The following is a 27,526-nucleotide window of genomic DNA, read 5'->3' on the forward strand; positions in this document are numbered from 1 at the left end:
AAGTTCAAGAACTGTTAATGTCAATTTTATTTCAGAGACAATGATCATTTCTACTTAGTCTGTATTTTTATTTATCTGATTTACAAGTGCATTTAAACACATATTTAAAAGCAAAAAGGTAACAGTTCAATGCCGACTCCAACAAATCAACATTGATAAGCAAGAAAGAGAAATCAATAAATGTTGTGGAAAACGACACAAAGCTTCTGCACCATTGTACACTGACAAGTCGGCCAACATACAATCCTGAGGAACTGCTGCACCTCCTTAACATGTTCATCCAAAAGGACATGGTTGTTATCAAAAAATATCATGGGGAAGAACAAAAAACAGTGTGTAATTAGTGAGATCCATAGAGAGTGAACTAAACACTGGCCCTCTGATGCCAAGCACACTAAAGCATGCAAACACACCACAGTTTTGACCAGGTCAATCCAGTGGTGAGAAGTCCTGACTTCAAACGAGACACTATAAGGAGCCTAAAGAGAGAATGACGAGCACGATGTGGCAAAAAGAAGAACGCTGAAGTGTGACGGCCAAAGATCGCACGGTCATCTGGTCTTCAGTTTGGTTTGGCACAATCTGTTTAAAGTTGCCACAAAGCCAACCTAAAGAACAGCAGAGTTATTGATTATTCATGTTCAGGAAACCAGGCCGTATGCAAACCCGCTGCAAGACAACTACAACTTTGAGATTTTCTGTAGTTTTTATACACTTGGCTATTACATTCGCTCTCAATATGGACAGATATCAACAACTGAAGGCATGATGACACAGTTAGCAAGTCCTCCATCAACATTAACATAGTGCAGGATACAGACAAACTGGTTAATTGTGGCCTTATAAAGGAATGGTAAATAAAAGACTTGCACACTAAAGTTACGTGCAGCATTGCTTTACACATGCAAGGATGGATAGCAAGGAGGAATGATGAAGAGACATCAACAACTAAATGAAGGACCGAAAGGAGGTCTTTCAGCTCTTAATGTTTATTTCTATTCCTGGCCTTTAACACAACTTCTTTATTCTTGTGATAGTGTGCGGTCGTCTACTCTTAATATAGTGGAACATCTAAAAGGGACTTTATATTTTCCAACCTACATTAGCTTTAAAGGACCAGGCCCTCGTAGGCAGGGCCCTCAGATTCAGGGGATTCCCTCTGCAGACGAAGATGCTCCAGTGTATTGTGGAAGTGTTTGTTGATCTGCTCCGTCTCTTCACTAGCTTCCAGGTTGGGAAGGTCTTCCCTGATCTTTTGGATCAGCTGGTTTAACACCTGGACTGTCACCTGGATGGGAGGAAGAGGAGGAACAGCACAAGGGTTCCTGTTTACATTCTAATATTATTGGGTGGACAACATTCACTCGTACCAAAGTATTCATGTGCACGCTCTGTGGGTCAGTTGGAATAGATAAGAGCAACTGTTCAAATCCAAACAACAATCTGAGTTTTACACAAAGGCGACTGTAAAAAAGTGACACATTTTCAATTTGATGGCTAAGCCTCACTCCAGCTCCGACATGGATGCCAGGGTTGGTCACGGAAACAATCCCACCAAACACTAATAAAAACAGGGGCCTGGTCCGAGGAGGGACTACACAGGGAGGAGGGCTCAAGGAGTCCTGACAACCAATCAACAGCCACAATATAAATGCCATTTTTTAAGTGTCCATCGATCCATCTTGTTCCGCTTATCTGGGGCCGGGTCGCGGGGGCAGCAGCCTAAGTAGAGAAGCCCAGACCTCCCTCTCCCCAGCCACCTCCTCCAGCTTATCCGGGGGAATACCAAGGCGTTCCCAGGCCAGCCGAGAGATATAATCTCTCCAGCGTGTCCTGGGTCTGCCCCGGGGCCTCCTCCCGGTGGGACATGCCTGGAACACCTCACCCAGGAGGCGCCCAGGATGCATCCTTGTCAGATGCCCGAGTTACCTTAACTGGCTCTTTACATTTTTTTAAAAAACTTTTTTGTGACCACTGAAATTAAAGTTGGGGCTTGCTTCACATTTAAGTAAATAACTTTAAAAATAACTGCCCAGATTCAAGATGCTGTTAAGAATGTGGCAGAAGTTCATTTTCAAAATCATATACAAACCTGTGCGAACCAACCTGAGTCTAAAAAGCACATCTACACATCCTGGCTTCACAAGAAGCTCTTCCTCAGCAGACTAGCCAAAGCGCTTCAAGGTCACCTCACAAAGCACCTTTTTGAGTGTAGCACAAGGATTCAATACACTCATTAAGACAACAGGTCATTCTTCAGCACAGTGAAACATGACCATAAAGGGAAAGGGGAAAAAAACGAAGGAGAGAAGTGCTCGATCACCCACAGTGCCACAAATAAGGTGGCGCGACAGGTGATGTTAGGGCTGTGCGATATGACCAAAAGCTCATGTCCCGATATAAAAATTATATCGTCCGATAACGATATAAATCACAAACATTTAACATTTTCTGTAAATTCTGTGAATCTCGAGCAGCTCGACTTGCATGAAGTGTTTCCAGCTGCGCGTCGTGTAGCTGGAGTCGAGTGTTTTAACCGATGCATCAAACAATACATTTTTAGACTTAAGTTGTAACGGCGCCGTTTCTTTGTGAGTATTTATTACACGGCGTGCTGCGGGGGAAAGCCTGTTCTAACGTTTGAGTCTGAGCTTTATTTATTAGCACCTGACGGCTCTTTTCTGCTTCTCATCCGTAAATAGATCTCTCTTGGAAATGAGATTTTTAATCTCAATGAGATTTTTAATCTCAATGAGATTTTTTACCTGGATAAATAAAGGATTAATAAAAAATACTCTGCATACTCGTTCACGTTATTCAGTTTATTTTGAAGTCTCAACAGGATCTTGAGCTTTATTGTGAAAGGTTTATGTGGAACAAGCAGACACGCGATGGTTTTACCGTCGTTGTTGCTAACGACAACGCATAAATACAGGTGCTTTTCTGTCCGTAGTGTGGTTTTATTAAATATAAGAGAAAGAGAGAACTTTAAGGAATTCATACAGCCACTACAGTGACATCAGAACCATGAAAAAATATTGCTGTAAACAGTTTATTTTGCGACACCCCGAAACAAACGATAGCTTAAAATGAAACGATGGACGTTTTTATATCGTTATATCGAACAGCCCTAGGTGATGTGACATCACACTCCATGACGGGGGTGTGTGGCCAGCATGAAAACAACTGTAGTCGGGATCTAATATTAAGTGACAATGCCACCTAGTGGCAACAGATAATCAGCAGTAGATGATAATCATCATCCCATGCAAATAACATTTCAGTTGGTGGATCCGTGCATGATATGCATTAGGGTGACTTGTAGTAAGTAGGTAATTTCCATCACCACCTAGTCGGCAAAGGTAGTATATTTAGTGCGTAAATAACAACACCAATCAACATCCCAGACCAGATAGCGGCTCACCCACACCACGCCCAAGCCGTAGTTCAACTTGACAATGGCATGCTTGGACATGCAACAGGGCGCACAAGCCCTCCGACTGCTGTTTGCAGCTTTGTAAGACAATAGAGAATTAGGTCTATAAGCTTCTGGATAATTACACTGTTTTAGTAATTTTGATTATTAAAATCTACGGTTGTTGTGCACAGAGCGAACATTATTAAACCGTATCATTGTCCAAACATTTATAGACCTAACCAATGTTCCCTCTAATGCTTCACGTGTCTGAGCGAACACACAAACTGAGCATCCCTTGGACCACTGTGAGCAACAGCAGACGTGTGCACTGTGGTCACGCCAGCATCCAAGCTACATGTTTATTAAAGTAATCAAATTACAGCATTTATGTTAGACTATCTTTAATTAACTGCTTTAACCCACTTACAACGAAAATGTTAAAAAATCTAGTCATTGACCTGTGCAGCATGTTAACACTATTGGAAGGAAAAATAACTTGAACTCTAATTTTGAAAACAACTTTTTTTTAATTAATTTTTTTTTATAAAGCTCTGACTTGTACTCTGAGTCTGTGGTCTGGGAGAGAGTCAGTAACTCTGTCTGCAAAATACAGTAAATAATGACCAATGTTGAGCAATTAATTATATCCAGTGGGGCAAAAAAGTATTTAGTCAGCCACCGATTGTGCAAGTTCCCCCACCTAAAATGATGACAGAGGTCAGTAATTTGCACCAGAGGTACACTTCAACTGTGAGAGACAGAATGTGAAAAAAAAATCCATGAATCCACATGGTAGGATTTGTAAAGAATTTATTTGTAAATCAGGGTGGAAAATAAGTATTTGGTCACCTCAAACATGGAAAATCTCTGGCTCTCACAGACCTGTAACGTCTTCTGTAAGAAGCTTTTCTGTCCCCCACTCGTTACCTGTATGAATGGCACCTGTTTGAACTCATCATCTGTATAAAAGACACCTGTCCACAGCCTCAAACAGTCAGACTCCAAACTCCGCCATGGCCAAGACCAAAGAGCTTTGGAAGGACACCAGGAAAAGTATTGTAGACCTGCACCAGACTGGGAAGAGTGAATCTACAATAGGCAAGCAGCTTGGTGTGAAAAAACCAACTGTGGGAGCAATCATCAGAAAATGGAAGACATACAAGACCACTGATAATCTCCCTCGATCTGGGGCTCCACGCAAGATCTCATCCCGTGGGGTCAAAATGATCATGAGAACGGTGAGCAAAGATCCCAGAACCACACGGGGGGACCTGGTGAATGACCTGCAGAGAGCTGGGACCAAAGTAACAAAGGTCACCATCAGTAACACACTACAACGGCAGGGAATCAAATCCCGCAGTGCCAGACGTGTTCCGCTGCTGAAGCCAGTGCATGTCCAGGCCCGTCTGAAGTTTGCCAGAGAGCACATGGATGATACAGCAGAGGATTGGGAGAATGTCATGTGGTCAGATGAAACCAAAGTAGAACTTTTTGGTATAAACTCAACTCGTCGTGTTTGGAGGAAGAAGAATACTGAGTTGCATCCCAAGAACACCATACCTACTGTGAAGCATGGGGGTGGAAACATCATGCTATGGGGCTGTTTTTCTGCCAAGGGGACAGGACGACTGATCCGTGTTAAGGACAGAATGAATGGGGCCATGTATCGTGAGATTTTGAGCCAAAACCTCCTTCCATCAGTGAGAACTTTGAAGATGAAACGAGGCTGGGTCTTCCAACATGACAATGATCCAAAACACACCGCCCGGGCAACAAAGGAGTGGCTCCGTAAGAAGCATTTGAAAGTCCTGGAGTGGCCTAGCCAGTCTCCAGACCTCAACCCCATAGAAAATCTGTGGCGGGAGTTGAAAGTCCGTGTTGCTCGGCGACAGCCCCAAAACATCACTGCTCTCGAGAAGATCTGCATGGAGGAATGGGCCAAAATACCAGCTACTGTGTGTGCAAACCTGGTAAAGACCTATAGTACACGTTTGACCTCTGTTATTGCCAACAAAGGTTATGTTACAAAGTATTGAGTTGTATTTTTGTTATTGACCAAATACTTATTTTCCACCCTGATTTACCAATAAATTCTTTACAAATCCTACCATGTGGATTCATGGATTTTTTTTCACATTCTGTCTCTCACAGTTGAAGTGTACCTCTGGTGCAAATTACTGACCTCTGTCATCATTTTAGGTGGGGGAACTTGCACAATCGGTGGCTGACTAAATACTGTTTTGCCCCACTGTAGTTACTTCTTCAAAAAAGTAACTGAGTTAAGTTTTTGCAGCAGTTTACCTAAAATGCAGCCAAGGCGGGTTTTAAATAAACATTTCAAACTATTTACAGAACAATCAGCTAGGGCTGGGCCATATTATACCGTTCACGGTAATACCGGTATAATGTTAGGCAACGATAGGAAAATGAAATATCGCGATAGAATGGGAGTAAAACGCGCATGCGCAGTGCCTTTGTTTTCATACGCACATGGCCGATTGTTGAGTGAAACAGATGAACCAGAATTGGTTTGTAAAAATGGTGCAACTTCAGTGATGTGGAACTGGTTTGGTGTTTGTCCGTCAGGTACACGACAAAGCACATTTTTTTGCAGAACATGCAAGCAGCCGTCGTTATTGTCGGACTAAGATGCTCTTAAATCTGGGAATAATCTGGGTCCTAAACTCCGTATTCTTCAGGTCAAACAACACTGCAGCATCACTGAGAGTTAAAAACTGTCTAAATTCTTTCATCTTTAATAAAACGATCAGCATTGCTGCTTTACCAGGTGTAACTATAAAGTTTAACTTCCAGGCATCCATGAAAACAAAAGTTATTACATTTAACGGAGTTAGAAGTTAGCAGGAAGCTAGCGGAAGTTAGCTCGCTAGTTTCGCTAGTTACCTAAGCATGATATAGCATGTTCTGACTGAGAGATTTCTGAAAAAATTCAAACGTACAGCTCTGCTATCACTTCCAACATAAATGAAGACAGGAAACTAAACAGCAGTGACGTTTGTAGGGTTACTGAAGTTGGGCTAGCTGGTATATAATGATGTGCTACGTGATCGCTAGCGACACAGCTATGTTAGCATAACATAAACAGTGAAGCTGGAGGACGAACACTAACACTTTTCCACTTATAAAAGTTAACGTGAAGGTTCTTCATGGTTAGAGACAAATGCAATCGCATGGCAGGATGCTGTAAACGGACCAAACTTCAGTCAGGAGAACAACTGAGATAATCCATCCACAATACGAGGTTAGTCATTAATATACTGCAACAACATGGGAATAGAGCCGCTGCCAGAGAATTCAACATTAATGAATCAATGGTACAGAAATGGAGGAAGCAAGAAGAATGAGTTTAATAAAGTTTGATTTATCTGACTGCTTTGTTTCGCTTAATGTGCCTTGTAATCCCGTGCACCTCATGGTCCGAAAAATGCGTACTGCACACTGCAGTTTAATGTTGCAAAGCACCTCTTTTTAACTTCAGTGGATATTATACATGGTTATGCTCAGGATATATCAGCCCATTTCTACTGGAAATGCCTTTTGGTTAAACTTTCAGCAAGGAATTTGCATTTGCACTGTTACATTTTTATAAAGCTTTAATGTACATAAAAACCAGCTTCTTGTTTAAGTGAAAATAAATGGAAGGTTGTCTTTTTGCGCTAGTAATGTTGTGGAGTTGTATTTTGTCTCGCATCAATTATATCGTCGGTTATATCGTTATCGCAAATTTTCAAATATATATCGTGATAAATATTTTTGGCCATATCGCCCTGCTCTACAATCAGCTGTTCTGCATCAAATCTGATGCCACACAAATTATCTGTGCCACTCCAAAAAATAATTTCTGTCCACTATGAGATGAAGGAGAACAACAGCCTGATACCTGCAGGCCTGACAACAGGAGATGCATCACTGCTGTAACACCTGTAACACTCAGCAGTCGCCTCATTGTTCTGACACACACAACAACACTATTGACTACACTACACACTGACTACACAAGATTTACGCTAAACGTTGCAAATCTCTCACATCTCAAACACGCCGTCACTCCTAAAACTTCCTCCTTCCTAAACAACTAAATGTCATGTTGCCATATAATTTTTTTGATTGGTTCACATGGTACATTTTCCACCAATAGGAAAGGGTGGAGTTTTTGCTCACAGGCTTTTGAGCGTTTTCCTTATAAAACGCTGTTTTTACCGTTTCTTGCTGCAGTAAATATAAACAACGACAGTATTCAGGAAGAAAACAAACAGTGCAGATATTTTATCATAACTCTGGTTTTACGTGGCCGATCAACACAATTTACAAACTGGTATAAAGTCCACACTTTGTCCGTCAGTTGTTCCGTCTGTCCTGCTCACATCTCCAATGGTTGTACACGTTGTCATTAACGTGGCTTCACTCCACATCAGCCGCTTTGCTAAAACACCGGCACATAAGGACGCTGTCATAGCCTGTCGACGTTGATTAGCTGCGTATATACGAATGTGAATCGCATCATTGGCTGGACTGTGGGATACGGTGGCATCGTTCTGATCCCATACGGGAGCAGCCAGTCACTCACTGACTAAACTGTTAAAGTTTTAATTTTAATTTCAATTCAAGTTAGATTTTTTTTGTGTGCAACGCAGATGTTCTGTGTGCAGAGACGTGCCAGCAGTGCTTAGCGGGAACATTGGACCTAACTGTTAATCAACACTTTAACTTGAGTGGTTGGTTTGAGGCAAATGAAGAAATTATTCTCTCTGGCAAAATGACCAGTTACTGGTTAGCACAAACATTTTTTTGTCTTACCGCATCGTTTTCCCTCTCATAGAAGCAGACGTATCTGTTGAGGATTTCAATGAAAAGCTGAACTTGCAGTGATGGATCCATGCACTGGTTGGCAATCTTCAAGGCTTTCTTTAGACACTCCATCACCCGCTTACCATCACGGATCTAAATGTGTAAAATGAGCAGGGAGCATTTAGAGATGTGCAAAAAGACTAAAGTGCACAATAGCATTAACAGCATTATATAGTGTGTTAAAGCGCACTGTGTCCCGTAAAACTGAACTTGCTGATCCTTCCATCCATTTGATTCCATAACTAATCTTTTGGGGGTTAATACAGTGACTGTTTAGCCTTCTTCCTCCTCTAGAACAAAGTCCTACACCACACACTGATGATTCCATTTAAATGTCATTTTTTAGAACGTCACTCATCTGCATGCACATGATTTTACTACAACCATCTTCAACAACTTTATGTTAGTGTGTGGGGAAAAAAGCCTAATTCCAACACACCTCTTCACCATTTTTGTCAGTGCTGCGACCTGACCAGAAGAGATGGGCACAGATGCTGACAGCTCTGCACTGGTCAGGCTTCTTCAGCAGCTTGGACGCAGCCAGTGCACACTGAGTCCTCAGGGGCTCGTGGTTTTCCTCGCTGAAGCATCGCATTCGCTCAAAAGTGCCAATAATCAAGGTGATGGCAGCCAGCTGAGCTTTGGAGTCACTGATCTCATCCTCATAGAGAGAGAATGCCTAATATGGACAAAATATGGAGAACCAAGAGAAGAGATGAAAAGGTTGAGGGGATGGAACAACACCACCCATTGACAGAAAGAGGACTGTAGCGGTCTAATGGTTTTAAAATACAACAAAATAAAGTTATGTTTTTGGTTATACACTCTAAAGTTTTAGAGCACCCCAATTTTTCCAATTATTTATTGAAGTTCAAGTCGTTCAAGTTCAGTGAATAGCTTCAAATGGTACAAGGGTAAGTGGTGAACTGCCAGAGGTTAAAGAAAGGTAAAGTTAGCCAAAACTGAAACATTCTGCACATTTGAGAATCATCCAAAAGGCCTTTTCCAGGGAACAGAACATGGGTTCAACATTTAAAACTATTCTGCAGCAATTTCAAAGAAAGTCAGGGAGTACAGTTTCCTTCACCATCAAAGGCACTCAGGACAGAACAGTATTCTGCAGGCCCATGCAATAGCCTCTGGTATATGACTAGCTGGTCAGGGGTTCATCCTACAGCAAGATAATGACCCAAAACATAAGTCACAGTCTCCAGACTTAAACCGCATCAAGCTGTTTGGGATGAACTGGACAGAAGAGTGAAAGCAAAGCAACTAGCAGTGCCTCATTTATGGGAACTTCTGCAACAGATATGGGAAGAACTTCTGAACAATATTTGATTTCTATTGTAGAAAGAGTGCCACGGGTGTTTTCAGACACCAAAGGTGGCTACTTTGGGTCAAAGGGTTAGAATACATGTTGGTCTCTAAATTGATTCAATGATTTCTTCTTTTCAGTCCAACCGCTTTCATTTCAGAGTGCAATGAGACATTAAACTGCAGAATTTTCAATAAAAAAACTGGAAAAACTCAGGTATCCAAAACTCTGACCGGTAGTGTGCACACATGTATGTATATAAACTATTTAAAGGCATGACAGTATTATTAAACATTCTACCTGTGACATGAACTCATACGCTACAGTCTCGTGGTTTTCAAAGCCAATCTCCCCTGCAGCCAGCGCCCCCTGCAGGAAGAGTCGAAGAGGCAGCTCGGCGAGCTCAGCCTTAATGAGTGCACTGATTGTCTGGTGGGCAAAAGAAAAAATCTTCTGGCACTTCTTTTCCCATTTGTCATCCTAAGAGGAAAAGAAATTGGTATGATTTCATAACAGGACATAAAAGAAAATGCATTATGTGCTTTGTGATGAAAAATAACATTTGCTCACGGTGGAGGAGTTTTCCTTGTATCGAAAGGCTAGCTGGTAGGCAGCAAACACAAGGGGAGGCAATGTGTAACGAATCCTTTGGTTTCCACCAGCTCCAAAGTGTTTGCGTGCTGTATTAAGAATCTGAAGCAAACAAGAACAAAGTTAAGTGAAAACCACTGGTCTCAGCAAAAACACTCACAGAAGTACAAACTGCTGGAATTTTCCCAAGAACTAGATAAGGTGGGGACAAAGGAAACACTGCAGCATTATTCTCAGAATCTCTAGCAGCAACTTAAAGGAGACCACCTGCAGGACTCTTTCTAATACATAATGTGCACAATTAAGACTCTTCGGGTTTGTCTCAAATGCTTGAAAAGAAGACAACTGGACTTCTACAACTTCAGATACATTTCCACGAGGCTTCTTTAATTCTGAAAACAAAAGGTGGAGTGAAGAAGAATAAGAATCCTTTATTGTCATTATGTCTTCACACACATAACAACATTACATTCACATATACACACAATCAAGAATAGAAACAACAGGTAAGATATTATGTGGAGATCCAGGAAGATGACGTCCACACTGCCTGGACCTCCACCAACGCACAATGACCTCCACGGTGTTGCTGGTGTTCGGGTGTTGGATCTCCTCTCTACAGTGAGTCTCATCATTGTTCCAATATCAGACCCAAACAAAACTTAAATACTTCAACATAAAACTAGTAAAACAAAAATAAATACAGCTTCACGACTGAACAGTTTTGAGCAAATACAGTGAATAACGTCGGGCTGAGCACACCGCTCTGTGGCAACCAGTGCATCCAGCTCCTCATTCTCACCACTGGAGTAAGGGCGACGTAGCCGCTGAGGCAAGTGCACCCGGTTAATTTAAACCTTGGATTGGTTCCTGAGGGTTATTGATCCACTATTAACTCATTCACTGCCATTGACGTCTATAGCCATCAATTGCAGTGAATGAGTCAATGGGTTTAACTCATTCACTGCCAATGGCTGGCAGTGAATGAGTTAATCATGCGAGTCATCACATGAGCCAAAAAACATTCCTAGGTCATCACTGGGTGTTAAGGGTGAAACCGGTGTAGGACACTGTCACCCCACCATCAGTGGAGCTATTGAGGTCACCTGAAGTGGCTGGAAGGATGTCAGACTGCACAGTAAGTGGCTGATACTTCGTGTCATAGGCTACGCCTCTATTCAATGAAGATGGTTCACAGTGGACACAGATGATCTCATTTTAGCAAACCACCTGTCTTCTTGGTCCAAAATGTGAACATTGGTATCCTGAGTGACCTTTAGATGTAGAGATACACGTGAGTGTGCAGCTGATTTCATTTAGGTCCAGTTGGGAGAACCACATATCTAAGATGGTTTTTTGTTTGTTTTTTTAAACACACGACTCTTCCTCTTCTTTCCTTTCTGCTTCAGAAGATACATTTCTGCCTGACGTTGCAGGATCCTGATGACTCCACGCTCGTCTTCCAGAGCAGGGCTCGCAAAATCGCTTGCCCCACGTCCCGGAGCTAGCAATATCTCCGGTCGGGTGAACAAAATCTATCTCAGCCCCGCCCATCGGTTATCATATAGCCCGACGGGCGGGGCGATTTTGCGAGCCCTGCAGAGGGTGTGGTAAGTCAAAGCGTAGGCTTCTGGGAGTCTGTGTCGGCTTCCGGTAAACTTCAATGTTGAGGCTTACAGCCTCCTTAACGAGCAAAGCACAGTCCAGGAATGGTAACCCTGATATCCTCCCTGGTAAATCAGTGAATGTCACCCGCATACCTGAACCTGTGGCTCAGTGCCGTCCCTCTCAGCCCCTTCCTCCATGATAAGCTTAGCTACAGTGGGGGACACAGAGGAGCCCATGGCACGTTGTTGGCCTTGCCTGTACAAATGTCCAGTTGCCTTGTTTTCAAGCACTCAAGACTACCACAACCTTGATGACTGAGAACGTAGAAAGACACAATGTTAACGCAAACACCTACAAGATACTGCTGATCAGGATCTTCAGAATGGAGCAGATGGATGAAACGACCCACAAGGCTCTGCTCCTCAGCAAAGTCCTCTGGGTCTGGATCTTCAGTTGGTTGGTCTGGCTGGTCCTGTATCAGTGTGGACACCAAGTTCAAGATGGCGTCCACCTAGAGGAACAAAGGGTACAACATTAAACCGATACTATTTACAAACTGTGTAACCAGGTTAGATGTCTGCACAAAAACCTTAAAGAATACTTTAACATGAAACTACTAAAACAAAAATGAAAAAACAGCTACTTTTATACAGATTTCTCACTAATCTAAGCAAATATGACAAGTTGCATCACAAAGTACAGATGATACTTCAGCCATACATAACCAGCGTGCATTCAGCAAGAGACTGTGGCTGTGGTCAAACAGCCTACATAAGTTTTCTGTTAACATCACTTTTTCATCTGTCGGTGAGGGCTTCTCTACGGCGACTGTAGTTTGGGGTGTTTGTTAACTTTTACAAGCCTATTTGCAAGGTTGTTGGGAAACTATATAAATGTGTCTGCAAAAAGTTGGTTCTGTTCATCTGGACGCAGCGTTTTCAGTGGGAGAAACATTTCATCATCATCAGGTGACGTCTTCAGTCTCAGCTGACTGCAGGTTTCACCCTTATAAACAGCACATTTGCATAATGACTGAAACCAGCGAATGAAGGAACAATGGGCTGAGAGGTCAGTTCCTTCATCATAATTATGCAAATTCTCATGACCATTGATCAACAAAGACCACTGATCAATGGCCATGAGTCCCACTCACAGAGAGCTGGGGAATGGCTGCAATCACAGCATTGTAAGATGGTGACAGATGGACCCTTAGGCCCCTCCTCCATTCAGAGATGGTCTTTCCCTTTTCACGTAAATGGCCTCCTTGACTCCGCCCTCAAACCAGCGTTCCTCCCTGTCCAGGATGTTACATCCTCATCCTTGAAAGAGTGTCCACTGGCCTGTAGGTGTAGATAGACTGCAGGTGACTCTTCTGTGTTGTAGCCAGAGGTTGTTTGGTTTCCCCGACGTATAAATCCTGGCACTCCTCCTGCACTGAACAGCGTACACTATGTTACTCTGTTTGTGTCGGGGGACCCGATCCTTGGGGTGCACCAGTTTTTGGTGCAGCGTGTTTTGACCTGGTGTGTTCTGTCACCATCTTACATGCTGTGATTGCAGCCATTCAACTCTCTGTGAATGGGACTCATGGCCATCGATCAGTGGTCTTTGATCCGTGGTCATGATAATTTGCATAATTAAGATTAAGGAACTGACCTCCCAGCCCATTGTTCCTTCAGTGGGCTGGTTTCAGTCATTATGCAAATGTCCTGTTTATAAGATTGAAACCTGCAGTCAGCTGAGACTGAAGACGTCACCTGATGATGACGAAACGTTTCTCCCACTGAAAACGCTGCGTCCAGATGAACAGAACCAACTTTGGGAGATTTACATTCCTGGATGATTGAGATGCATCAAGACGATATTTAAATGTGTAAAAAAATAATTACAAAAACTGTATCTATGAAAACCACACATCCTTTCTTATGTAAAATGTTGCTAGGGGGGTGTTTTGTCTGATGCTCTGTCGGTTTAAATACTAATCTACAGCTGTTAGATTAATAACCTGCTCTTGTGCCACAATGGTGGTGTTGTAGTCCAATGTGTTGCTCAGCACATAGCAACTCATGTTCTTGCGGGACTCATAGTCGAAGTATTCAAAGAGTGGTGGGAAGTGTTTGAGCTGCAGGACCATCAGCACATTGTTGTAGGTATCCACCGGGATCTTCAACAGCCTGGTAAGTTCCTTTGACACCGCACTGCTGGTTGCTATGCTAGAGGAGGGAGAAGAAAGGAGACTGAAAAGGTTTTTCCCTGCACGATTAAAAGAAGCCGACTCAGGTTTACAGTTCCAAGGGACAAAAAACCCCTCATACCTTCAGGGGGGATCAGTATGGGCTCAAAGATCAAGTTTGTGGAAATTATTAAAGTTGAGAAACTGAGTGAGGACACACATAAAAGTAAGCATATGCTTAGAGATGTTTCTGCTGACATGCTGTGTTTGTTCTTCTCCAAACATCTTTGCTCTCATCTGTCTAAAGGACTTTGTTCAGTTGCAACTTTGCAAAATGAAGTCACACTGTCAAACTCTTTTTAGAGAGAAGACATTTTGTTTGGAAAATGGCAACATTTCCAAATCAGGCATACTTGTAACCTCTGTTTTGCACTTTGACCTTTAACATGCTTACTGAGGCCTCCAGAGCTCTTGGGTCGATTGTGTGGGACAACACGCTCTTGGACGGGGCTGTCTTGGATGTTTTCCATTTGTGAATAATCTTTCTCACTGCACAGAGTTCAGATTGATTGGAAATGGTCTTCTAGCCTGACCCAGATTAAAGGGCTGCTTCCCTCAGATCACTGCTGATGTTGTTCCTGCTTTGCAACACCAGTGTTGCAGTTGTTTCTCAAGAAAGCAATGTATTACTCATTACTTGTTATTCTTCAAAGTAATCCAGTACTTTGCCTAATTACAGTAACTGTTACATTGCTTTTGACTCTAGGCTGCAGTCCCACATCAACACAAATCTATACTAATGAGGACACATTTGATCTTTCTCCTAGATTTCAGCTATTTAACACAAAGCAAAGTTTAAAACCGACCAAAGGGCCAAACAAATTGGTGATTCTACATTAGAAACACGAACAGGTAGAAATGCAGCACGACTGCTACCTGCTGAAGGGTCTGCTGGTCTGCGGTCGGCACAACAAAAAAATCACGTCGACTTCTTTGCAAGCTTAGTGTTAGCATGCCACATATGTAATGTGATTATTGTAACATGGTACTTCAGTGTGTTAACACACAGCTGACTCACTACTGACACACCTACAAACAACCAGAGGGGTCACATTTAACTGATGATCAGTCAGGCAAGCACCATTTTTAATTCAGTTTTATTTAAAAATGACAAATCACAACAAAAGTTGCCTCAGGGCGCTTTCTATTGTAAGGTAAAAATCTTAAAAGAATACAGTGCATGTGATAATCAGGACCTGGCGGCTACTTAATGCCCATGGAAGCAGGAAGCCTGGACTGTACCGCTTCACTGACTTACCATCTTGTTAAATAAATAATGACACTGTATAATATGTCATGTGCTTTTGTGCATCTGACGATGTATTTGCCAAATGTTAAGATGATTATTATGTCCTGAGATGTAAAATCTTTCATCTGCACAACTCATGAAAGCAACCAAGTTTCTAGTTTCCTCAATAATACTAATAACACATCTCAATATGCAAATTTATGTTATAAGAATGAATGCATTCTGCAGCTTTTATTAAACACAGCTCTATGATTTCATGACATCACACGGCTCACTCAGGAGTTCATCAGGGGGCCAGAGACTTACTGTTCCAGGTTGAGCTTGTTGAAGATCTCCACAGTACTCTCCAGGACTTTGTCTACATAATCTACACGTTCAGGGTAGCATTTCATGGCCAAATTGATGAGAGAGACCTGAAGCGATACAATATCCTCTGATGGCATGTCCTGGCGAGACTGAAAGAGTAGACAACAGAAGGGAGCAGTAGTCCCATTGTTAGTTACACTTACTCTAGTACTCTACCTAGTTTGAGAGGCTCCGCCTTTGACTCTGTTGTCCTGTAACAAATAAATTATGATTGCTAGTTTGCTAAGATCCTAATATGATATACCATCTCTGTTAGACTTTAAATGTGGCTCCATAATAATATTACGTGCTTTTAATGTGCTCACACTCGTATGGTTAAGGATAGCTCTCTCCCAAAAACCTTTTGCATTCAATAAAGTAACTCTGTCATCTACTTTGGTCAAACTAGGGCAAATACAATGTTTTGTCTATATTGTGATACACTCTAGATATATCATGACAGGTCTTGCGCCCCAGCTCCCCCGGTACCGCGGGTGAGTTGCAGCTTAAGCCTCTGTGAAGTCAGGTTTTTATGTCAATATCAGCATGTGTGGTATCCACTGAACCTCCAAATCTCAGGTAAAAGCTCATATAAACCATTTCTACGACCAGCAAACACAGCGAAAACAACAAACAATGAAAACATCTGTTACATAATTTTGTAAAATGTGCCTAAACAAACATGGAAGCCACAAACTCACTCGACTTCACACAACCAAGCCAATGGCACATTGTCTGAAAGCAGAGATCTTCCTACACTGCAAGTGTCGAACACCACAAATATACTGCATGTTAAACAGTAACATGCAATCAGACTCACGTGTGCTGTTTTCCCCGTTTCTCTGGCTGTTGTAGTTCGTATCACAGCCGCTGGTTTATTTAAGCTTTTCTTTGGTGTGTGGGGAGATGTTCACACGCGCAGTTTAAAACATTCGTAATTTTGCAGGGGATGACTTTTCAGCTGGCGGAATACATTTGTGGTACTGCTACCTTTTGTAGCAACAGTTTTATGTCATATTTTGTAAATTACCGCATTTTGTTCGACATCCACCTTGGAAATCCAAATGACAGCAAGTCTGCAACTCCCACTATCGCCATATTTCCCCCTATCTGATAGTATATAAACACTCTCGCTCAGCGCAATGTGCCAAAAATGTGCCGGTAAATGATGCATTCTGTGCGTGTGGGAGAAAACCAAAAACTTGCAGTGAATTACGTGCAGACAGCTTAATATTTCCTCAGCAACCTATACTCGATGGTTATGATAAAGGCATTTTAATCATCATACGTGGAAAAACCCGCGACACATCAAGTATATATTGCCTACCCCTATGTCAAACCTTGTTGAATTTAAGGAAACGTACCTGAATTACAGTGGCCACCTGCTGAGAGAAGATGTCAAACAGTTTGATTTCAGCAGGGATCCCTGGGCCATCTTCTCGATGAGCAAACAGAGCAAGTCTGAAACACAAATCAGAAGCTGGCTTAAAAACATCTCCATAAACAGTAAGTCCTTGAGCTCAGCTGTGCATCAGGGTTTTAAAAGGTTTGTACTGTTCACTGCTGAACAAGCATTATTATGAGCAAATCATCATTAGTTTAAACAGGAAGAACAAAATGCTGGAAACCTCATGTTGCAGTTAAAGGTTTAAGCTTGGGGACCAGAGTAAAAAACATGCTTATGGAGCAGCACAGTGGTGAAGGTTAGCACTGGCTAGAAGCTTCTGGTTAGCTCCCTGTGCCAATTTCCTCCGACAACCTAACAAGACATAAGTGTTGGGTTGAATGAGAACTCTAAATTGACTATGATTAAGATACAAATATTTAAATACAAACTAATGTTTTTAAAATGTATAGAATAAAGTAATATATGGCTAACTGTAACTGGTACTGTCAGTCAACCAGTCTCAAAAAGCACTAAATTGCAGTTTGCTCACTGGGTAGCTCTGCTACACTCCAGCAAATAAAACCATACCTGTCAATGAGGGCGATGATGATGTTCTTGACATTTACATGTTGATGTAGCTCAGCACAGGAACGCAGGAAAGGATTCAGTGTTTGAAGGTGGAACTCGTCTGGGAAAACCTTCGGAGACGAGATTATGTTAGCTGAGGCCTGAATGACTGTGACTGCACGTCATATATTTGAAACAACCAGGATGATTGAAATAAAGGCCATTTGAATTTTTCAAATAATGTTGGCTTATTGGGGAACACGGCGGGTGGAACAAATCTGCTTACATGTGACCAATCCCCCATTTGTTTTCCTTTAACATGGTACAGTGTTTGTTTGTTTTTACTAACAGTGCATGATTTCTGGTCATCCCTACTATTCCCTAAAGCCAGTGTTATAAACTAAGGTACAAACAGCAAGTAAAGTCTGGTCTACTGGATTAGTTGTAAATGAGACTCGAGAATTTTCACATAAGGTACCTGAATGATGCATTCCATAAGATATTCCTGAGCCAGTGAATCCCTGCAGTTCACAACCTGCTCCAGGACTCCAGGAAGAACAATCTGTGGAGAGAAAAAGGCACAAGAAAAATGGTTTGACTGAACAAATTATCATAAATACAACAACAGTATGTATGTAAGTATGTACGGTATAAATACATGTCAAATGCAGCAAACACGACGCTGAAACATTACAATTCAATGTCAAAAGAATCATCAATGCTCAAGGATACGACATTGTGCTGTACTTGTTTCTGGAGTATCATTACTTCCAAAGTGCTATCCTGCTTTGTGAAAACTCAAAGTGAGGAGTGGGGTTACATCCAAAAGCATCCTGGAATGGATAAAAGGATAATACGGGATGACCACTTTGACACTACGCACAGACGTCCAGCATAGTTTAATCAGATGTGCATAATAACACTGAATCTTCGTATTGCTTTTGGGCCACACATGTGTTAGCCTCCTCTACCACCCCCCACAGTGGTGATGCTATCGCTCACAGGAGGCCGATAGGACGATCACTCACTGGAGCACATAACTCCGCCCTAATGTGTGTGTCAAACCATTACCACACAATAAAGCCATAACAGTGGCCATAGTTGATTTTGGTGAAAATAAAGCAATGTGTAGTCATATATTATATCACATCTCTGGGACTTCCAGTAAATGCACAGGAAGTCAGGTAATGTCAACATAACGTTACTTGAGTTGATAACAACCCTATCACTATAACATAAGTAAACACAGATAATCAAACATCACTCGCACATTTCTGAAAGTCGTGATCAGTGTTGAACACACCAGAGAACCAGCAGCTCTCCTCTTTCTAAGATGACAGCAACAAATCGATTTCTGTGCTGAGACCAGTCCCCACTGCACAGATCAGCAAAAACACACCTGTTTGTATTTCTCCACATTGACACCCTCCAGTTGGCTGAGCCGAACTAGATTGGTGCCCACCAGAATCCTCAGTTCTTGTCGCTCCTTTTCTCTCTTCTCTCGGTCTCGGCTGTGACCCTGATGCTGCATTCGAACCCACAACTTGTTCATCTCCGCAAAGTTTAGAAGGACAAAGTCGATGGAGTCATTGATGTCACCGGTCATCTCCTCTGTTCCCCTGTGGAGTAAAAGCTGCAGTTTAACAAGAGGGATGCAGAAGATTGCAGGACTAGAGTTGTCCTTCCCCTCTGGTGATTTCTAAATTCCCAGTATCAACTATTAAAACACCAATATAACACCATGAACAGTGACGCGTTTTTTAATCTAAACAGTGGACTTAATAATTTATTATATGAAAAATCCTGCTTAATATCCCTGAATAGAAAAGTCCAGTTCACAGATCACATCTACATTACATCACCTAAATGTTAATAAATTCTATTTAGTCTCTTTCATCTTTGTACTCATACCCAAATATTAAGAAAAGATCACGTGTGTTCTTTGGGGATTTGTGTTGGCATGTGGGGCTGCAGCCTTAGTCCCACACGCCTCGTAATGATTGGTCATTACTAGAGATGGCACGATACCACTTTATGTCCAACACCGATATCATAAATTTGGATATCTGCCGATACCGATATGAATCCGATAGTTTTTTAATCAATAAAACTGATTTTTAAATATCTTGCTGCATTTTGTATAAGTTCATACTCAAGTTTAAAACAACAACTACACTAAACCATCAGGCCGACCCTCCTGGGTGATAAGTTAGCAGCGATGCAGGTGGATGCTTCTCTGGTGTCCTGGATTGTTGATTACCTGACAGGAAGACCACAATATGTACGTCTCCCACAGTGTGTGTCTGACAAGGTGATCAGCACCACAGGGGACTGTCCTCTCCCCCTTCCTCTTCACCCTCTACACCACAGACTTCAGCCACTGCACAGAGACCTGCCATCTTCAGAAGTTTTCTGATGACTCTGCGGTGGTTGGATGCATCAGCAGGGATGATGAGACAGAGTACCGGGCTGTGGTCGACTCCTTTGTCACGTGGTGTGAGCAGAATCATCTGCAGCTCAACGTGGCAAAGACCAAGGAACTGATCGTGGACTTCAGGAAGACCAGGAAACACTTGACCCCTGTTTCAATCCAGGGGGTCAGTGTTGACATTGTGGAGGACTATAAATACCTTGGAGTACACATTGACAATAAACTGGACTGGGCTAAAAACACCACAGCACTTTACAGGAAGGGCCAGAGTCGTCTCTATTTTTTGAGGCGACTGAGGTCCTTCAACATCTGCCAGAAAATGCTGAGGATTTTCTATGAGTCTGTGGTGGCCAGTGCGATCCTCTATGCTGTTGCATGCTGGGGGAGCAGGCTGAGGGTCGCAGATGCCAACAGACTTAATAAACTGATCCGTAAGGCCAGCAATGTTGTGGGGATGGAGCTGGACACCCTCAAGGTGGTGTCGGAGAGGCGGATGCTGTCCAAGATAAAGACAATGTTGGATAACACCTCCGACCCACTCCATGACATGTTGGTCAGTCACAGGAGCTCGTTCAGTGAGAGACTGAGATTACCCATGATGCACCACTGAACGACACAGGAAATCATTCCTGCCTGTGGCCATCTCCCTGTACAACGCATCCACTTAACACACTGTTTGCTGCTACAACTACACATGTTTCTTTTCCAACTATTTATTTATGAGTGACTTATGTATGTATGTATGTATATATATGTATATATTGTACTATTCTTAGTTAGTGTATTGTCTGTCTTGTCTTAATGTTGGTTTAAAATGGAGCACTGTAACAAAAAATAATTTCCCCCAGGGATCAATAAAGTATTCTGATTCTGATTCTGATTATACCTGTATGCAAAAAAAAATGTTTCATAGTTCAGCAATACTGATCAAGCTAATAAACTTAAACCTACACCATCCTCCCTATTCTGGTATTTTAAAGAGTACTTAGCAGAAATATTAAGCAACCTAACTAATAGGGCTGCAAACTCCCAGCAAAAAAAATAAAAAATAGGGAACCACCCCTCACGCTCCACCTCATGATGCTTAATCGATGTAATCAACTTTAATTTGATGCAGTGTGAAAAAAAATGCACAGAAATCAATTATTTTTCAAGAAATATTAAATAGATTCAACATTTTTCTTCAACAGAGCTGCAGACTGCACAGATGGTACCTTCCCAAAGGAAAAAGTACTATAGCTTACTAGGGTATATATATTAGACTTAATAGTTACTATATACAGTAATGGACTTCTATACATTTTACATCAAATTAAAACTTTGTGTGTCAGATAATTATTTATTAAAAGCTCGACATTTTAAATGAGAATAAGAAAGAAAAGTATGTCTTTGTGCCCCCTTTTCCCTGTTCATGCCCTATCGGCCCCCCTGGCTAAACTTTGCTAGATCCGCCCCTGCACAGTTACGTCAGCTACGTAGAAAAAGATCCTGGAGTAGAAAGTAATATTAAATAAATTCTAACAACAGCTGATCAAGCTTAAACGTGCTGCTGTTGTTCAGCCGCTGGTTTCCTCTTTCTGGTGCAAAGTGGGCCAAAAACAAAGGAGAGAGACGATCAGCTGATCATTGATCAGTTTCATGATTGAAGTAGCAGCAAGAAGAGGCAGTCGCTCCATATATCACTTGTTAAGCTTAACGCAGGAATGCTTTACTAACATTCAGAGATGAACTTACACACTTGCTTTACTTCTCTCGGGGATCACTTCCTCGGAGATGAAATGCTGGGTTGGTAGCGAGGCTACAAACACACACAGCTGCTCTATCACGTGACCACACTGCTCCGACGTGCTACGGTTATGAGCAGAGTTACGCTGTGTCGCAAGTTTTCTGAGGTGCTTTTTTGATATTTAATGGATCGGGTTACATTTTTTATTTCTCTCCGATATCCGATCCAGTGATTTAGGTCAGTAAACAGAGTAACCTGAAAGCAATGTAAAAAGCAGCATAACGAATGTCTTTCTCCAGGGAGAAATTAAGTAATGTAATGCATTACTTTTAAGAAAGGCGTTCTGTGTAATAATGTTTTTTACTTTGGAGTAATGACCTGATCACAACAAGAGGAGAAACACCTCCAACACCCATAAACATCTGGCCACTCAGCATGTAAATAATTTGCATGAATGTCTTTCATATGCTGCTTAGGATGGTGGTGACTCTCAAAGTGATATCGATAATAGAATCAGAATCACCAAATTCTTATCAATTCCCATCCCTGCTTACAATAATGACCACAGTGTAAGCATGTATACGTGCCTCTATGTACCCTATGGGGCAATCTGAATGAAGGAACATCATCACACGTACAGCGATAATTAACATCTATATGTTTTAAAAAGCCATTATTATAAAGTACCTGTGATCTTCAGAGTCATCTTCCTCCTGTGAGTCTGACGTTACCTTCTCTGTTCGGTTCACTTGTCATCATCATTATGTCACTTATACATAACCCCAACTACTAGAAATTTCTTCACCACTAAATATGGAATAAAGATTCTGAAAAAGCGTTGCAGGCCTGGTTAAAATAACTTCACAGATCTATCATGACTTCTAATAAGATCTAATTATAACATTACCAATGTATTAAACAGCTGGGGTACCCAACAAAATACTAGCATTAAAAAAATACAGCAGACATACAAAGATGTGGCCACTTCCTGATTTCCTACTTGTTTTTATACGTTTGTCATTTTTAAATGTTTCAAATTCTCAAACAAATGTGTTATCTTTCTCTAATATTAACAAGTAAACACAAACCTACAAGGCTCTGTGTGAAGGTTGCAAACTTTCTGCAGACTCAATCGCTATAGACCTCCAAAATTCAAATGGCCTTCAGACTGGCTCAAGAACAGGGAGTAGAGAGCTTCATGTAATGGGTTTCTATGCCCAAGCCTTACATCACTATGCAAAGCATCAGATGCAGGGGGGATTAAGGTGTGGGGGGGTGAAATTCAGGAGCTGGGCCTGGCCCCTTAGTTCTAGTGAATGGTTCTTACTTAGTTCTTACTCCTTCAGTATACCAAGACATTTTGGACAATTTTATACTCCCAACTTGTGGGCGATCGTGGCTCAAGAGTTGGGCGTTCGCCTTGTAATCGGAAGGTTGCCGGTTCGAGCCCCGGCTCCGACAGTCTCGGTTGTTGTGTCCTTGGGCGAGACACTTCACCCGTTGCCTACTGGTGGTGGTCAGAGGGCCCGGTGGCGCCAGTGTCCGGCAGCCTCGCCTCTGTCAGTGCGCCCCAGGGTGGCTGTGGCTGCAATGTAGCTGCCATCACCAGTGTGTGAATGTGTGTGTGAATGGGTGGATGACTGGTTGTGTAACGCGCTTTGGGGTCCTTAGGGACTAGTAAAGTGCTATATAAATACATTTACCATTTACTTTGTGGGAACAGTTGGCCCCTTCCTGTTCCAACATGACTGCACACCAGTGCAAAAAGCAAGGTCCATAAAGACATGGAGGAGCAAATATGGTGCATAAGAATTTGACTGCCCTGCACAGAGTCCTGACCTTAACCTGATAGATTGTCTTTGGGATGAGTTCGAGACTGTGAACCAGGCCTTATTCGTGTCTGACCTCACAAATGCCATTCTGTAAGAATGGTTAAAAAGTCCATAGAACACTCCTAAATTTTGTGGAAAGCCTTCCAAGAATAGTCAAAGCTTTTATATACAGCTGCAAACTCTATGGATTAAGAATGGGATGTCATTGAAGTTCATATGAATGTAAAGGCAGACAAGCAAATAGTATAGTGTAGCAAAGAGATTGCAACATCGGTTGCAAACACTCCTTTGTAATTGAAATGTTGGAAAGGGAAAAAAACCCACAACTACTGTGATAGTCGTGGGTGCACACAGAGGGAAAAAGCTCAGCTTACTTACTCTGACTGCTCTCCATCATCTGGTAGTATGTTGCGAGTACACTGCAACAAGTAATTTCTGAGGAAGAGGCCCCTGAGTGGGTGCTGGACACCACGGCACATCTCAACAAGGTCCTTCAGAATGTCCTTGCGAGACTGCGGGAAGGACCGAACATATACCACACCCACTGTAATTAGCAGATAACTGGAGAGACGGGAGGAAACAAAAGACTTCATTAGACAGACGTCTCCACAACTTCAGAGAATAAAGTTAGTATAAACAGACAACAGTCTCACAAGGTGACAAATGTGGATTCATCACATTTCACCTACACCAATGCGACTACCCACTAATGTGTAAAAGTAACTTTTGCACATTTACTGGCGACCACCACTGCTAACCCTCACTCTCCTAGTAGAGACACTTATGTTATCAATTTGCAATTTCTATGTCGCCTTGTTCAAGTTATCACATTCACAAGATTTTGAGAGGATTTTCATGAAACTTAATTCTGACCACGAGGTCAAAATCACCAGGAATGAAACTCGTCCGAGACTCATAGCAGAGTCAACTATGGTATCAATGTGAAGCTCCTACGTGACCTCATTCTCCAGTTATCGCATTCACAAACTTAGATGTTCGCGCTGTCCTCCCACGCACGCTGAGGGGTAAAAATCCACACATCACAACCAGAATCCATATTAACATTACATCAACAGATCGAAATATTTAATTCTGAAACACTGCCTCTGCATCCAAATGTCTAAATATTTGGACACAGATACACAAGGACCAGCCCACATTTGCTTGTGTATGGTCTGAGCTATATCCACAGATGCAGGTAGAAACCTGGGACAGGGGCCTAGAGTTGAAATAATATCACCATAATAAAATAGCCCTAGGAGGAAAATATCAGTTCAAACAAAAAGCAGATAACATGGAGACATTGGCCTTACTGATGCACATTTGCAACCTTTTCAGACCAAACACGTGTTTTTCAGCACTTCATTTGTATGGCTGAAATGTTAATGTCGCCTCTCTACTGGGTAAAAGGAAGACAGCGCTGAACAGACGCCACTAATGCTCCACATTTGACAGAAGTTCAGGTTGGTTGATACTCACAGTCTGGGGATGATGTTGCCCGCATACTGGACCAGCTCATACAGATCTGCCACCTTACGTCCCTTGGCAAACTCGTCGGTCAGATAAACCTCTAAGTAGTGGAGTTCATCAGAGATGGCCATATCTGCAGACAGTGTTAGGGACCAATGCACACACGCCACAAATCATACACATTCAACAATGCAGTTCCTTGCAGCATGTTTATAATGTAGTGGCTTCACTTTCAATCTGCACACAGTGTGTTCAGGCGCAATACTGTCAGGCCACCTAAGCATTAAGTGTTCTTTCAATTTTACATTACGGCTCTATAAGCCTAGAGTTTACACTCCAACAAATCCTCAAAGGAAGCATCAGTAGAACTAAAAACGGGGATGAATTAAATGAGTGCAGTAGTTCTGCCTTTTTTCCAACAGTTGTTCAACTAAGACTATTTTGGATGAGATCTCCAATGGCAACCTGAGTGTTTGACTTTAGAAGGCAGCCAGCTCTGCACTTTCAAACATCAGTTTGCACTGCCTTCATTCAGCTCTCATTTATTAAACAAGATATTGTTGTAATGCAAGCATACTGTCCACGCTGTTTCAACTTCTGGCCCAGTGTCTGAAGTTTTCTCCCCAAATCAATGTGACCATGCAGTAAAATACTAGGCAGCGCTTATTCTCCTTGTCCTTTTCAAGTGAATATCTCCCGCCTGCTTGCTGCTTCATTTGCCTTCAAATATGATTAACATTAACATGAAGGCAAATGAATGACAATATGACAACCCCACCTCAAACATCATAAAGTTATAAACTGTGACATGTAACGACTGGCTAGTAGCATCTGTTATACAGTCAGCCTGTTTAGATGAGACATAAATGTCTAATCAGCACATGTAAAGGATACAGAGCTCGTAGTAGCTCTTTGGAGAAAGCATGGAGGTCCTTAGTTCACCCAACATGTTGGAGGCATGCTTCAGGGCGTCCATCAACTTGTTTTTGTCCTGCAGGCCACAAATATATTACATATCACATCCAAAACACATGCGTGATTCAAGAAAGACTTCATGTATAACACGCTGAACAGCCTGAACGGACCTTGAATTCATCTTTAAGACATCATTATGAAAAGGAAAAGGGGATTAACTGATGGAAAATGCCCCTCATTTACTTACATCAATAAAATTTAGTTCATCCTTTTTCCCCATAGTGTAAGAAATATGATTACTTCACAGTCTCTTTAAATATCATGACAGAATTTTGAGGTTATATTAGCTATCTCTATTGATTATCCATATTATTGTAGTATTCCTTTTAATCAAAAAGACCATAAAAGTCCAGGAGTATCCTTAGGAAGAACCAGTGGTTTAAAAAGCACATCACAATCAAGATGATAGTCCTATAAACTGAAATGCTCCTACCAGGCATCGCTTCATCTGGAACGACTGGACCTTGACAGCTTGCACAGCTTCATCCAGAAGCTTCTCCTGTTCATCCTGGGGTGACTGCTGTGTTGCTGGCTGCAACAGAGGATGGAAATACAAGTTATAGCACTCCTTGATTGATCTAGCAGGATTTTCTTCATGCAACACAGCATAAAAAGCAAGAACTCAAGTTTGACTTGTCTGATGGTCTATAACGCCAGAAAAGAGAAAGGAAAAAACGGAGCAGTCTGAGGAGTTCAGCAGACTCCCGAGTTGTTGTTTCCATGTCTAAATCCAAAACACATCGAGTCAGATTTGTTTGCATGTTTGAAGTCACGACGGCTGTATCTACTAATGAGGCTTGATGGCAGGATCGTCCGTGAATTGAAGAAAAGAGTTTTACAGAAACGACTGAATGTCCATCAGACCAAACGAAGCTGCTACAGGTGTTTGAGCTCGCCTGCACAATCTCACACGACATGCTTCCGTCTGTATGCTCCGTGTTCGGTTACTCTAAGTCGGAGGCAACATTTAGATGCTTACATTAAAATATGACACAGCAAAGCGAAAGACGACGCTAACAAAAACCTAACTGTACAGTCTTATTTAATTTGCGTCAGAAATGTTGATGTGTTTGCAAATATCATACTGTATATAGGAGCACGATGAGTGTTTCAAAGACAAACAAATGTTGCATCTAGTTGCTCGATAGCTTCAGTCGGCTGCTAGTTAGCTTAGCTAGCTGCTGTCAAACGCCGAGCTAGGCCAAAGGACCATTCACGCAGCTGACTTTAGATCAAATCACGTTACACAGTCAAAATGAGTTTTTCCAGCGGTCAAAACTTCACACAGGCAAATGTCGGAATGCACAACGTTGCACTAAAGTCGGTATTCGGTAAAGTGCTTACCATGGTTATGGGACGTGTTTCAGCTCAGTCGGGAAGGCTGGCCTGTCATGTGACCCACAAGAACGGGCTGACGGTCTGCACTCAGTTAGCGTCACGTCAGATCACAGGCGTGGCCGTTTCTCCACCACTCTCTCTACGTCTCACTTCCCCACGAAAGGGCTTGGGG

At 42.1% G+C, this 27,526-nt stretch overlaps 1 protein-coding gene across 4 annotated transcripts; it reads right to left on the bottom strand.

The window, feature by feature from the left end:
- Nucleotides 1-9: 9 nt before the first annotated feature.
- vps35 (VPS35 retromer complex component) lies at nucleotides 10-27,526 on the bottom strand. 4 transcript variants are annotated; one of them, XM_080290397.1, is made up of 18 exons: nucleotides 27,361-27,526; nucleotides 26,450-26,548; nucleotides 25,936-26,032; nucleotides 25,051-25,174; nucleotides 23,950-24,132; nucleotides 18,982-19,201; nucleotides 18,061-18,144; nucleotides 17,604-17,713; nucleotides 16,993-17,089; nucleotides 15,590-15,738; nucleotides 13,807-14,014; nucleotides 12,157-12,312; nucleotides 10,173-10,295; nucleotides 9,903-10,082; nucleotides 8,727-8,966; nucleotides 8,237-8,380; nucleotides 1,102-1,288; nucleotides 10-608 (listed from the first exon to the last, which is right to left on the bottom strand). In XM_080290397.1, exons 1-17 carry the CDS (start codon nucleotides 27,361-27,363, stop codon nucleotides 1,109-1,111), a joined length of 2,397 nt encoding a protein of 798 aa, XP_080146523.1. In that variant the 5' UTR covers nucleotides 27,364-27,526; the 3' UTR covers nucleotides 10-608; nucleotides 1,102-1,108. The 4 variants fall into 4 exon arrangements, with proteins under 4 accessions (XP_080146523.1, XP_026014871.1, XP_026014946.1 ...); XM_026159086.2 differs by lacking the exon at nucleotides 27,361-27,526 and adding an exon at nucleotides 27,102-27,213; XM_026159161.2 differs by having other exon boundaries at nucleotides 10-1,288.

This window comes from Astatotilapia calliptera, chromosome 1, assembly GCF_964374335.1.
Source record: "Astatotilapia calliptera chromosome 1, fAstCal68.1, whole genome shotgun sequence".
In the NCBI taxonomy this organism is placed as follows: Eukaryota; Metazoa; Chordata; class Actinopteri; order Cichliformes; family Cichlidae; genus Astatotilapia; species Astatotilapia calliptera.